This window comes from Nicotiana sylvestris, chromosome 4, assembly GCF_000393655.2.
Source record: "Nicotiana sylvestris chromosome 4, ASM39365v2, whole genome shotgun sequence".
In the NCBI taxonomy this organism is placed as follows: Eukaryota; Viridiplantae; Streptophyta; class Magnoliopsida; order Solanales; family Solanaceae; genus Nicotiana; species Nicotiana sylvestris.
Window position 1 is genome coordinate 85556413 of NC_091060.1, and position 15204 is coordinate 85571616.

At 39.5% G+C, this 15204-nt stretch overlaps 1 protein-coding gene across 1 annotated transcript; it reads left to right on the forward strand.

Moving 5' to 3' along the window:
* The first annotated feature begins 12590 nt into the window (after window positions 1-12590).
* On the forward strand, window positions 12591-13556 carry LOC138889800 (uncharacterized). The gene is made up of 3 exons (XM_070173136.1): window positions 12591-12755; window positions 12802-12893; window positions 12965-13556. Exons 1-3 carry the CDS (start codon window positions 12591-12593, stop codon window positions 13554-13556), a joined length of 849 nt encoding a protein of 282 aa, XP_070029237.1.
* Window positions 13557-15204: the final 1648 nt, after the last annotated feature.

Genomic DNA, 15204 nt, shown 5'->3' on the forward strand with positions numbered 1-15204 from the left:
CCCATGTAAGCACTAATTTTGTTGTTGCAAAAAATTCTTTGTTTTCTTCCCCTTCTGTGTTAACTGACATCTCTTTATCTTTCGTGTAGGTCGTTACCAAGTTCAGGGGCGAGAAGGGCCAATGTGAGGCCGGGCTCAAGAAATCTTCTAGTAAAGAGAAGGCCTTGAGGCTCCTCTGTATCCAAAAAGAGGAGGGGCTCAAGGATCTTCGGGATGACTTGGCCAAAGCTCAAAGAAACGAGATCGAGCTAGACGAGCATGTAAATGTGATTTTAATAGAGTACGGTCTTCTTGGCCTTACTTCAGAGGCTAACACTTTGATATATCAGCTACAACAAAAGTTGGAGATGATTGGGCAGCTCCGGGGCAAGGTTGATCAAGTTAAAACTGATTGCCACTAATGGAAAGAGAACATGGATCGACTTGATGCCGATAAAGAAGTTGTTACAGCCTAACTGGCCTCGGTTGAAACTCAACTCCGAGGCATTAAAGTGAATAGTCTGGCCCAGGCCAGGAAAATTGAGGAGTTAGAGGTAGAGCTTGCCAAAACCGGGGCCGAAGTTTCACAAGCCAAGGCTGAAGTTGAGAAGATAAAGGCTACAGCTGATAAGACCATCGCCGTATACTTAAGGGATGTCGAGGCTGTTCAAGCGGAGATGAGGGAGGCCTCCGACCGGGAAAATGGAGTAATGATTTGGCCAAATGCCAAGCCCGGAGGGAGACTCTCAAAGAAATCCATGCCCGAGGATTTGACCTTACTGAAGAAATAGCCCAAGCAAAGGCGCTGGAAACCGATGTCAGGTTTCTTGTTTCTTCTGATGATGAAGATGTTGTAAGTGGTTCTGAGGGCATTGAAGGTGAAGATGGATTCCCTGAGGAAGAGAAGGTTCCCGAAGATAGAGCTCCCGAGGATGCAGCTCTTGAGGATGTTTCTTCCGGGGATGTAGCCCCGAAATAGATTAGGTTCTTTTTTGTTTCTTTGTTTTTATGTAAGGGCCCCTCGTGGGCGTTGAAAATATATTTTGTAAATATATCTTATCAATATAAAGAACCTCTTTGCGTCATATTCGATTTATGTTGAATTCTGTTTCGTCTTCATTTGTGAAAAATTTGATTGTATAACTCTAATGATCATTCTGAATATTGGCTTTGAATCAGAACATAATAAACCCTTAGGTTTTTTATTGATCAATATAATACCCATTAAGGGTTTTGTTAATCCTTGAGCTAAACTTAAATTGATTTGATGCGAGCTCGGGATGTTAGGACTCTTGAGTCCGACTTGAGTGATAATTAGGTCTCGAACCCTATATATTTTGGCCCTTAGGCTCTTTTATATTAGCCCTTAAGCTCTTTTGGGTCGGCCCTTAGGCTCTTTAAGTTGGGCCAATTCGGCCTCTAAAGTGGCTATAATTTTTCTCTCTTTTTGGCTAAAAGACTTAGTGAAAATTTATCTATGCCTTAGCATGTGTTTTTTTGTACCTGTTGGGTTTTCCAAAGGTTTAATGAATCGGAACCTTGTAATTTGTTTGTGTGAACATAATCGAATACCTCTTGATGTTTTTTCTAAGGCTGACGTTATCAAAGCCTTTAAATGGTTCGAGGGCTGATTTTATCGAAGCCCTTTATCATTTGCTTTTGTCGAGGGTAGCCTGATTTAACCTATTTTTTCAAAGTGTTTGAAGGCCTTTAATTTATGGCGGAAATTGGACGTCTCCGAGCCGAATTATTTTGGCCATAGCCTTTTTATATGACCCTAGTCTTTAATATGGTTGTAGCCTTCAGGTATGTCTCTTGGACTTGTTTCGTGATAACCTTTCGAACTTGTTCAAAAGGTTAGTTCCCGAGTATGATGGCCTTGGCCTTTAAATCGAAGGGATGCCTCTTTGAGGTCTTATGAATTCAAGTTTTTGATAACTCGGATGTGCTGACTGTCGATGACAGTCCCCAAGTATTCGGGGTATATTTACATTCTGGCCCTTGGGCCATTTCTCGTAGAATTATAAGTGTAGAGCTCGTATGATAATAGATTTCTTTGAGACACAAAGTGTTTTGATAAAGAAAGAATGTTTCTTTGAATAATTGGTAAATGTGTACATGTCTTGCCATTGGGGCTCGACTATACTATATGGACATGGTTCATCTGACCGTTTAGCCCATTACAAAGTTTTCCTATCGAGACCCTTTTTGGCGTGAAGTATTTTCTTCAAAAATATAATCTCCGAGGGTGATGCCCCCCCAGTATTCGAGGTTGATTGAAAAGAAGCCTTGGATACAGTTGAGTTCTCCTTAGGTAGCACATAGTTATTGCCTCGTTAAAAACCTCACCGATAAAACCCATTTGGGACAAATCCCGATCTAAGGGAAAAAGAGTGCAACACATGCTTTAAAACCTAAGGCCTTCGTGTGAAAAGGTGCATTCGATAGCTTCGATCGAACACCTGCAATGGGTTAGTTTCAAATTCAAATGGTCAAAAAGAGAAAGTCATACCTTAGTAATAGTATCATTTGAGTAAAGATACGTTCCAATTGTGTGGCAGTTGTTCACCTTCCATTGTGCCAGGTTTGTAAGATCCTTTACTGACAACTCCGAGGACTCGGTACGGTCCTTCCCAATTCGAGCTTAGTTTACCTTCATTTGAGTTTCGAGTGTTGAGGGTGACTTTCCATAGAACTAAGTCCCCGATTCCAAAGTGTCAAAGGTTGGTCCTCCTATTGTAGTATCTCTCGATTCTTTGTTTCTGCGCGGCCATCCGAACAAGCGTGGCTTCTCATTTTTCATCTAATAGCTTGAGGCTAGTGTTCATAGCCTCGTGATTTGACTCATCCTATGCATGTCAAAACCTGGCGCTGGGTTCTTCGACCTCAATAGGGATAATGGCCTCGAAGCCATATACTAAAGAGAATAGAGTAGCCCCGGTACTTGACTTTGATGTTGTTCGATATGCCCAAAGGACATTGGGTAGAACTTCTCTCCATTTTTTCTTTGCATCGTCCAATCTTTTCTTTAGGTTTTGAATGATAGTTTTGTTGGTTGACACAGCATGTCCATTTCCAGTTGGGTGTTACGGTGTTGATAAGATCCTCTTTATTTTATGTGCTTCGAGGAACTCCATCACCTTGCTTCCGACGAAATGTTTTCCATTGTCACATACAATCTCGGCAGGCATCTGAACCGATATATGATGTGGTCCCAGATGAAGTCAATAACTTCCTTTTCTCTGACCTTTTCGAAGGCATGTGCTTCCACCCATTTAGAAAAATAATAAGTCATAAACAAAATAAATTTGGCTTTACCTGGGGCTATTGGTAGAGGGCCAACTATGTCCATTCTCCATTTCATGAAAGGCCACGGGGACAGGACTGGTGTAGTTTCTCTCTGGGCTGATGAATCATTGGTGCGAACCTTTGGAATTTATCACACTTTTTAATAAATCCTTAGTGTCTTTTTACATGTTATCCCAGTAATACACTGCTCTAATCATTTTGCGAACCAAAGACTCGGCGCTGCAGTGATTTCCACAAGTACCTTCATGGATTTCTCATAGAACATAATCGGTATCCCCTGGCCCTAAGCATACCGCCAATGGCCCATCGAACATTCTTCTGTATAATGTTCCATACCCATTTAGTGTGAACCTAGCAGCCTTGGTTCGTAGAGCCCTTGATTCTTTGTAATCCGAGGGGAGCTTTACATTTTTCAAATGATCGATATACTTATTTCTCCAATCCCAAGTCAAGCTCGTGGAATTTACTTCGACATGTCCTTCCTCGACCACGGATCTCGATAACTGGACAATAGTCCCCGGGACAATGTCATCATCTTTGACCGATGATCCCACATATGTGTGTGCATCGGCCTCACTATTTTGCTCTCGAGAAACGTGATCCAGGTTCCATTACTTGAAGCGGTGCAATGTCACCTATAGTTTGTCTAAGTACCTATGCATTCTATCCTCTCGGACCTCGAAGCTCTTGTTTACTTGGTTCACCACCAATCGAGAGTCGCATCTGGCCTCGATGACCTCTGCCCCCAAGCTCTTATCTAGCTTGAGACCTGCAATTATGGCCTCATACTTGGCCTCATTGTTAGTCAACCTTGAAGTTTTGACATATTGTCTAATTGTAACACCTGTTGGTGGCTTCAAAACAATGTTGAGCCTGGACCCTTTAACATTCGAGGCACCATCCGTAAAAATGGTCCATACCCTCGATGATGTACCCAATCCTAGTAGAAGTTCTTTTTCTACTTCAGGTACAAGGGTCGCCGTAAAATGGGCTATGAAGTCGGCTAGGATTTGGGACTTGATAGTCGTTCGAGGTTGATATTTGGTATCGTACCCGCTTAATTCGACTGTCCACATGGCCAATTAACCCGACAGTTCGAGCTTATGCAAAACACTTCAGAGAGGATAAGTGGTTAATACACATATGAGATGACATTGAAAACATGACTTTAACTTTCTAGATGCGCTGATTAATGTAAGTGCTAAAAACTTACCTAATGAAATGCCAAATGCACATTTCTCGGGATTTAGCTTCATGTTAAATTTTCGGAGAATCTGAAATGTATCAGACAGGTGTTGAATACAATCCCCTGCTTATTGTGACTTAACCAGCATATCATTTATGTAGACTTCCTTGGTTTTCCCTAAATGTTCTTGAAACATTTTGGTCACCAACCTTTGATATGTGGCTCCAACGTTTTTGAGGCCAAATGGCATTACTTTGTAATAGTAAGTCCCCCTGTCTGTTATAAATGAAGTTTTTCCTAATCTAGGGGATCCATTTTGATTTGGTTATACCCTGAATATGCATCTAAAAAACTTAACAATTCATGTCCTGTAGTAGCATCAATTAGTTGATCTATATGAGGTAATGGAAAAGAATCTTTAGGACAAGTTTTGTTTAGGTCAGTATAATCTACACAAACTTGCCACTTACCATTCTTTTTTGGTATTACTACAGTGTTAGCTAACCAATTTGGATATTTTACCTCGCAGATAGACCCAAATTTTAAAAGTTTTTGCACCTCATCTTGAATTACCTGATTTTTAAAAGATCCTTGCTTTCTTTTCTTTTGTTTGACAGGTGGATATGATGGATCTTCATTTAACTTATGAGTCATTACTTCCGGAGGTATTTCTATTATATCAGAATGGGACCAGGCAAAACAATCCACGCTAGTTTTCAAGAATTCAGTCAACTTAACTTTCATTTCGTGACTTAGGTTGGCCACACTGTAGACTTTCCTTTCAGGCCAATGTATGAATAGTTCTACAACTTCCAACTCTTCAATCGTCATTTTGATGTTTTCATTTTATTTCGGTTCTTGGATGGAATCGGGCCTCGAGTCTATATCTGTCCGCCCGTATTCAGTTGAGACTTGTGTTGCAGCATCCTCAACTAGATTCTACAATTGCTATTTTTTTCGTTTTTTGTGCTTGAATCTGCTACGGAGTTGATGCTCCTAGATGTCTGTTGATCACCATGGATTTGACGTATTCCCCATTGTGAAGGGAATTTAATTACTTGATGTAGAGTAGATTATACAACATTCATTTCGTGAATCCATGGTCTACCGAGAATCATATTATAAGCCATATCCATCTCTACCACCTAAAATTTCGTATCTTTGACAACTCTTTTTGCGAATGTTGTGAGTATTACCTCCATTTTGTTACCACGCTTAAATTGTCAAAGCCAGATAAAGTATGCGCCTTGGGTACCAGCTTATCTTCAGCTTGCATTTCATTTAATACTCTTATAAAAATGATGTTCACGGAGCTACCTAGATCAATCAAAACTCGTTTCACATTAGCGTCATGTACAAGTAGAGATATTACCAGTGCATCATTATGTGAAGTTAGTACGCCATCTACATTTACATCATAAAAGAGACCCCAATTTTTTGTGTGAACCAATTTGTTTAACCAAAAATTGGGATTTCGGTCAAAGCTTATTTTTAGAAGAACTCGAGTTATTGATAATCAAGTAGAAATAGGAATAATTGATGTAAATAATAACTGAATAGAAAGCAAAGTAAATCAGTACATTCCAATAGTATTCTGTGTCTTTACAAATGTTCATTCCTCACCTTTTATAGCTATTTCTAAGTAATACGTTTTTCTCCTTTCATAATGGAGTCATTATGGACAATTAATGGTATTTAGTGTAACATTATAATTGGTAATCATAACCGATTCAATACAGGTTCCATAATATTTTCCGTAATTAATGCCTATTAATTACCAATAATATATATCTATACCCTTTTTGCTATTTAGGTTCATTCTTCCGATGCGACTTCTGAATATCAAGAGGTTCGAGCACATATCCTTTCTGATTTTCTTGGATCTCTGCCCGTGCCTACTGAAGCTCGTGCGTCTTCAAATATTCTTCGCCAACTGTCATTCTTTTACCAGTCCACGTGTCATGACATGTCACCTCATAATTAATTTTATACATGAACTTAATTTTTCCCAATACACTGAGAAAGGTAATTTATTTCCAATTCGATGGTAGTGTTTTACTATTTCTTGCACTCATGATTTATTAACAATTCTGATTTTAAAAGATTAAAAGCCAAAAAAGTAACAACAAATAATAGAGAATTTAGTAATCGAGAGGTATGCTTGATGATTGGTGATGAACCGGAGACAACCATATTAAGCTTGGGAATGTTGGAGATTAAGTTGTCATTATATTGAACTAGATATATGTATACGGTGAAATCGGGTGCCCCCGATTTAATAGGCTCAAGACGTCGCACCGAGGGTAGAAGTTCGATAAAGACCAAGCTCGGGCTCGAAAGCAGAATAAGAGGCTCGAAGACCTGAATGTTCAAGGAGTACCGGAGCCAAATATGACCGACTCCAAGATATTGTTGTTATGAGTTTGTTACAGAAGGACAAGATTCTCGCCACATCCCCAAAATCATGGCGTAAATTTTGGAATAGATTTGTACAAATTAATACAAATTCGTACCAGGCGGTTATGCAGTTATCCCAATAAGATTCTTTACTGTAAATGGAAATGTACCTTATTTAGAGCTCCCATCCTATATAAAAGAGACCCCAATCATTTGTAAGCATCATCTAATGATTGGCAAATAATACGCTACCCTACTTTTTGTGCTTATTGTTCATTAGAATTGTCCTTTAGCTTTACTGTTTCTTGCTTTATTGTTCTTACCTTACTGCTCTTAACCCATCTCGAGGTCACTAGGTTCGAGGTCGATTCTATCTTGTAACACTGGTTTGATCCACTCATTTCTTTCATTTATACTTTATACTTCTTGATTATTAATTGGTATTGAACTAAATCACATGTCTTTATAACCACAAATCAAGTTTAATTGTTACTTGTATTTTCGAGGTAAACAGTTTGACGCCCACCGTGAGACTAAAGATAATAGTGATTATTTCATTATTGATTCTCATAACACACGTTATTTTTATACTTTTTTTTTGTCAAGAATTTTTTATTCTCAGGCTGAAACATGTCTAAATCACAAAACGCACCTGTTCATGACAACGAAGGTCTTGAGTTCCACGAATAAAATGATAACATAGTTTCTCCAGGGGTCGATGTTCCACCAATAAACCCTAGGGAAGTGCCAAATGTGGAACCAGTGCATGTTAGTTCACACAATGCTTTGAATGCAGATCTGTACGTAGGGAAGTCAGATCTGGCGGCCAGAGAATGCAAGGTGTAGGAGATGGAGGAATCAACCTCCAAGTTATATTCAAGATGCTACAAGATCAATAGATTGCCATTGCTCAACTTCAAAGTTAAAATAAAACTCCAAGTGTAGCCGAACTAGAGATCACTCGACATACTGAACCGGTGCCGGAAAGATCAAACGAAAATGGCTTAGGACTGACCCCACATTATGAGGATTCTCGAGGAACTCACCAAGAGGATTGAGTTCGGAGAAAAGAAGATTGAGGATAATGACAAAAAGGTGGAGACTTATAACTCCCATGTTGATTAAATACTGGGGGCACTCGGTCTTGAAAGGTTTGGATGCCAAAAAGTTCATACAAAAGGCGTTCCCTTCGAGTGCGGCTCTGATGCCCATCCCCAAGAAGTTCCGTATGCTTGATATACCAAAATATAACGGGACAACTGACCTAACGAGTATATTACATCATACACTTGTGGGATCAAAGGAAATGACTTGAATAACGACGTCAGCGAATCAGTATTGTTGAAGAAGTTTGGGGAAACATTGTCGAAAGGATCCATGATTTTGTATCACAACTTGCCTCCGAACTCTATCGATTCATTTGCTATGTTATCATACGCCTTTGTGAAAGCACATGCTGGGGCCATAAAGATGGTGACGAGCAAATCAGACGTCTTTAAATAAAACATAGGAACGATAAGATGTTAAGGGAGTTTGTGTCCAGGTTTCAGATAGAGCGAATGGAACTACCACCAGTCTCGGATGACTGGGCAGTACAAGTTTTTATGCAGGGTTTGAATGAAAGTAGTTTGATTGCGTCTCGATAATTAAAGCAGAATCTGATTGAGTACCTAGTTGTGATGTGGTCAAATGTACATAATCATTACCAGTCGAATATCAGGTTCGAGGACGACCAGTTGGGAGCCCTCTCGGGCTCAGTTGATCCTAACAGGCTAGCAGCTAAGCCCCCGAGGGATAAAGATAGGGAATCAAGATCCAACAAAAAACGATATCAGCCATATATCAATCGGAGAAATAATGGTTTGGATCGTAATGCTCCTCATAATGATCGGAGAAACGATCAAGGTCAAAGATCTCGGGGACTCATGAATAAGAATGGGTTCGATAAACATACCGACCCCGCGGAGGCACCTCGATTGTCAGAGTATAATTTCACTATAGATGCATCAGGGATTGTGTTAGCTATTGGAAGGATCAAAGATACCAGGTGGCCTAGGCCTATACCAACTGATCCCTCTCAAAGGAATCCAAACTAATGTGTAAGTATCATGGCACACATGGCCATAGAATCGAAGACTGCAGGAAGCTAAGGGAGGAGGTAGCTAGTTTGTTCAACGAGGATCACCTTCGAGAATTTCTTTAGTGATCGAGCTAAGAATCGCTTCAGGGAGAGAGATACAAACAGAAAAATGAGCAGGAAGAACCACAACATGTAATACACATGATTGTTGGCCGTGTCGATGTCCCACAAAGACCTATATTCAAATGCACCAAGGTGTCGATGACAAGAGAAAAACAGACTCGGAGCTATGTGCCCGAGGATGCCCTATCATTTTATGACGAGGAAGTAGAAGGCATATCTCAGTCACACAATGACGCCCTGGTAATCTCTATTATTTTAAATAAAATTCAAGTTAAATGTGTTCTAGTGGATCTAGGTAGCTCAGCAAACATAATCAGATCGAGGGTCGCAGAGCAGCTCGACCTGCAAGACCAAATTGTACCTGCATCTCGAGTCATAAATAGTTTCAACATGGCAAGTGAAACAACGAGGGGGGAGATCGTCCTACCATTAAATGTGGCTGAAACCATTCAAGATACGAAATTCCATGTCATTGAAAGCGACATGAAGTATAATGCACTTCTCGGGAGGCCATGGATCCACAACATGAGGGATTACCTTCAACCCTTCACCAGATGATGAAATTCTCAATAGAGGATGGTGTGAAAATGGTCTATGGAGAACAACATGCTGCAAAGAAGATGTTTGCAATCGAGGAAGTGACTCCGGCACCAATGTCTTCGACCTCAAAAAAATCGAGGACCAAAGATAAGCAAGCGACCAAATAACAATCACCAATCCCAGTCTCGATCGAGCAAGAGGAGCAGGTAATTGAGGAGGAAGAAGAAGATTTCCTTATTCCTCAAACCTTCGTTGTTCCCGAAGAGTCGAACGCAACCAAATCAGTGGTCGAGGAACTGGAACAGGTCATACTGATCGAGCACATGCCCGAAAAAAGGTATACCTGGGAACGGGGTTAAACCCCGAATTCACGAAAAAATTCATTCAATTTCTATCGATAATATGGATTTTTTTGCTTGGTCCCATCTAGATATGACAGGGATCCCACCAGAAATAACAACACACCGGCTAAGCATCGACCCCGGGTTCAAACCGATGAAGCAAAAGAGAAGGTCCCAGTTTGAGGTGAAAAATGCATTCATAAAGGACGAGGTAACTAAACTTCTTAAGATAGTGTCTATTCGGGAATTAAAATACCTCGAGTGGTTAGCCAACGTGCTCGTAGTTCCATAAAGGGAAATAAACTTAGAATGTGTGAAGATTATAAAGATTTAAACAAGGCATGCCCTAAAGACATTTTTCCATTGCCTAACATTGATCGCATGATCGATGGCACAGCCGTCCACGAGATTCTAACCTTTATCGATGCCTGCTCCGGGTATAATCAAATTCAGATGAACCCGGAGGACCAGGAGAAGGCCTCGTTTATCACTAAGTTTGGAACATACTGTTACAATGTAATGCCCTGCGGGCTAAAAAAATGTTGGAGCCATATATCAATGCCTAATTAACAAGATGTTCGAGGAACAGATAGGTAAAACGATGGAAGTTTACATTGACGATATGTTAGTTAAGACCCTGTGCATAGAGGACCATTTAACTCATTTACAGGAAACATTCAAAATCATGAGGAAGTACAACATAAAGCTCAACCCTAAAAAATATGCCTTCGTAGTTGGCTCGGGCACGTTTCTTGGCTTCATGGTATCTAATCAAGGAATAGAGATAAACCCCGATAGGATCAAGGCCATCAAATATATCACCATCGTGGATAGTGTGAAAGTCGTGCAAATACTAACAGGACGAATAGCCGCCTTGGGTCGATTTATTTCGAGGTCATCGAATCGAAGTCATAGGTTCTTTTCCTTGCTCAAAAAGAAAAAGGACTTCGCATTGACCCCAGAATGCCAGAAAGTCTTAGAAGAATTGAAGTGATACCTATCGAGCCCACCTTTTTTTCACACCCCGAAGGTAGATGAAACGCTTTACCTATATTTGGTAGTGTCCTAGATAGCAGTAAGTGGAGTACTAGTTCGAGAAGAGCAAGGTGCGCAATTCCCTATTTATTATGTAAGTCGAACTCTGGGAGATGTTGAAACTAGATAACCTTACTTAGAAAAGTTTTTCTAACAGTGTCATTGAAGTAAATCCCGTGAAGATTAAAGCTATTGACGAAATTCCTAATATACTTACAAGTAAAAAAGAGGTACAGAGATTGACGGGAAAAATAGCAGCATTGGGAAGATTTATTTCCAAATCATCCGAAAACTGCTTTAGGTTCTTTTCAGCTCTAAAAAAGTAGGATCAGTTAAAATGGTCAGAACAATGTCAGCAAGCGCTCAAAAATTTGAAAGTATACGTGTTAAATCCACCGTTGCTTGCAGAACCAAAAAATGGGACGAAATTACTTATCTACCTTGTTGTTTCAGAAGTAGCGGTGAATGCTGTTTTAGTTCGTGAAAACCAAGGTACATAGTCGCTAATTTACTATGTTAGCAAGTCATTATTATATGCTGAGACTCGATATCCTCATCTAAAAAAACTTGCACTTGCATTAATTATGGCATCTAGGAAATTAAGACCTTATTGTCAATACCACCCCATCTCTGTAGTAACTGCTTATCCCCTGAGTAATATATTACATAAACACGAGTTATTAGGTAGGTTAGCCAAGTGGGCCATAGAATTGAGTGAATATGACATTACATATCAACCTAGAACTGCAATAAAGTCACAGGTGTTAGCAGATTTTGTGGCCGATTTTAGCCAAGGGATGCAACTAGAAGCAGAAAAAGAATTACAAGTATTCAACGTGTCTAATCCAGGAACTTAGATTTTATTCACTGATGGTTCATCGAATGTAAAAGAGGAAGGTCTAGGAATTGTTTTGGTACCACCTACGGGTGAAACCATACGACAAGCCATAAAATGCCACCCTGTTACTAACAATGAAGCAGGGTATGAAGCTGTGATTGTAGGTTTAGAACTGACACGAGAGCTTGGCGTAGAACAGGTTGTAATCAAAAGTGATTCGCATCTCGTAGTTAACCAAATGCTGGAGACTTATATATCCAGAGAGGCAAGAATGCAGCAATACGTGGAAAAGGCATGTGATCTGGTTAGGCAATTCCAAACATGGAAAGTTGTACAGATACCAAGAGAAGAAAATGTTAAGGCAGACGCCCTAGCTAATCTTGCATCTGCGACAGAAGTGACAAATGATGAAAATGCTTTTGTAATTCATTTATTTCATTCATTACTTGATCAAGACAAAAATGAGGTAAACTTCAACAATTTAACTTGGGATTGGAGAAACGAGATTGTCGCATTTTTGCATTATGGTATTGTCCTTGAAGATAAGAAAAAGACTCAAGCACTTCGAAAAAAGCTACTCGGTACTGTTTAAAGCAAGGCAATCTTTATCGTAAAATGTTCGGTGGCCCCTTAGTAAGATGCCTCGGACCTTATCAAACAGAGTATGCGATGAGAGAAATACATGAGGGGCATTGTGGAAATCACGCGGGAGGAAGATCCTTAGTGAAAACCATAATTAGAGCCGGTTATTATTGGCCCAAAATGGAACAAGACGCGGAAAACTTTGTGGCTAAATATGACAAGTTCCAAAGATACGGTAACAATATGCATAGACCTGCAGAATTATTACATTCGGTCATTGCACCATGGCCTTTTATGAAGTGGGGGATGGATATTATGGGACCACTTTCACAAGCTAAAGGCAAGGTAAGATTTTTGCTAGTACTCACTAATTACTTTACTAAGTGGGTAGAAGCTTGTGCTTTTAAATAGGTACAAGAAAAAGAGGTCAGAGATTTCATTTGGTGAAATATCATATGCCGATTCGACGTACAAAAGGAAATTGTATGTGATAACGACCCGCAACTTATAAGCGAACAAATCACAGAATTTTTTCAAAGTTTGCAAATTAAAAGGATTACTTCAACGCCTTACCATCCGGTGGGTAATGGACAAGCTAAATCAACGAATAAAGTCATTATCAACAATTTGAAGAAAAGGTTGGAGGAATCCAAAGGCAATTGGCTGGAGGCGTTCCTTGGTGTTTTGTGGGCTTACCGCATAATAGCAAAAACAAGTACGGGGGAAACTCCGGTCTCACTTGTAAACGGAGCTGAAGCCTTGATCCCAGTCGAGATAGTGGAGCCAAGCACGAGATATACACAAGCAATTGAGGAGTCAAATGAAGAAGAAATGCAAATAAACCTAGATTTACTTGAAGAAAGGAGGGAAGCTGCACTAATAAGGATTGCAGCGCAAAAACAAGTTATGGAACGATACTATAATCGGAAAGCTCATCTCAGATACTTCAAGATTAGGGACTTCGTACTCAAGAAGGTTTTCCAATCAACGAGAGCAGCTAATGCGGGAAAGTTAAGTCTAATTTGGGAAGGACCTTATAAGATTCACGGTATCGCAGGAAAAGGAGCGTACGAATTGGAAACAATGGATGGCAAGATTCTACCTTCACATTGGAATGATGTTCATCTGAAGAGATACTATTTCTAAGAAAAGGAAATATCCATGGGCAGGTACCCTCATTTTAAAATTTTATTTTTGAATTGTTAAAATTTTACTAACGATTTTAGATGATAGACAAAAAGCTAACCCAAACTAAGTGATGAATCACGACCTGCAAGACACGTGGAAAAAAATACAAATTCCCGATCTAGGGTTACAACTATTCTGATAAAAAATTTAATGGGTTAAGCAGTCTTCATCTAAAATCGTACTTCTGAGTCCCGCATGTTTTTCCTTTTCAGGAAAAGGACTGCATGGAAGGAGTAATCAAGTGCTCGAGATTTCATACTTGAAAGCTCAAACACTTGGGGGACTATATAATATACATAGGTCATATGTATAAAGAAGGCAAAGAAGATTGAGTGCAAGTTAAATTCAAGTCAAGCCCAAAAGTCTACTCATCAAATATATCAAGTGCAGAGCAAAGTAACGAGCCAATAACACAAGCCAGTCAAAAACCTTCATATAGATTATGATGTTTAGGTTAAAGGCAATATTTAGTCATGGGTATAAAAAAACCTTGGATTTTATTTCCTTTTTTGCAAATCTGTTCTAATGAAAATAGTTACGAAAAGTTATAGAAGATATTGAAATACCTGTAAGATGTTACTTAAACTTGACAAAGTTCAGATGAAAACTTTATCAAAGTTATTTCAAGAAACATGTGCGTTACTATTTCTTTTTCGTATATTTACACCGTTATGAAGTTGAGACGTCTTTTCATTAAGTGTCGAATATAAAAAGGGCCTTTTTTTTATAAATTCATGTTTGATTCAGATATCCATGAAGTTAATAAAGCATTTTTTAAAACAAAAAATGCAAAAAGGATAAGACAAAATCCCACAAATTAACAAACAAAACCTTAAATACAAAGGCAAAAAAAAGAGCAAAACAGAAGATCAAGATAATTAAGTCAAACAAAAACTTCATAGTATTAAGTTTAGACTAAGTATAAACTTAGTCATAAACTGATTGTCATTTATACAAAATGCCCCGAAAAGGTCTGGGGAATTGCTATTTCCAAAAACCAAACCCCCAAATGGGACCAAGGGTAAAACCACCTAGAAGAAAAAAAAGGGAAATTACACTTCACAAACTTTCACTAAGGGGAAGAAGAAGGATCTAAAGCGGTATCATTAGCAGCAGAAGGTTTGGGTTGACTTGAAGGAGCTGGGGCATTCACCGTACCCATATCATCTTCAACATGCTCAGGAGTGTCAGCAAAGGGAGATTGAAAATCTTGGCCTTGCTGAGTTTTTTCAATGGTCTCCTTTATTTTGGCTAACTCACCACCCAAGTTGAAACCCTCTTAGCTAGCCTCCACAAGGGTATCGTGGCGTGTGTTTAAAATAGCCAAAATGACTTCACTAACAGTCTTGTCCTCAAGAATCTCATAGTCTCTCTCCCACTGATCGATCTCGTTTCTGAGCTTTTCATTCTCAGCCAAGGCAGTATCATAAGAAGATTACAGAGGAGCAAGTGAACTCTCTAATGAACTGATCTTATCAGAAGACTCACGGAGATCTTCTTGGGTCTGAGTAAGTGTTTGCACGAGTTCGCCGGCGTAAACCTCTTTCTCGCTTAGCAAAACCTTCAATCCTATAATATCTTCACTGACCTTAGAGAGTTGCTCAGA

Coding starts and splice junctions, on each gene's coding strand:
- LOC138889800 (XM_070173136.1), top strand. CDS start 12,591: ATGGAACAAGACGCGGAAAACTTTGTGGCTAAATATGACAAGTTCCAA. Junction 12,756..12,801: donor TTTCACAAGCTAAAGGCAAG/GTAAGATTTTTG, acceptor CTAAGTGGGTAG/AAGCTTGTGCTTTTAAATAG. Junction 12,894..12,964: donor TCGACGTACAAAAGGAAATT/GTATGTGATAAC, acceptor GCAAATTAAAAG/GATTACTTCAACGCCTTACC.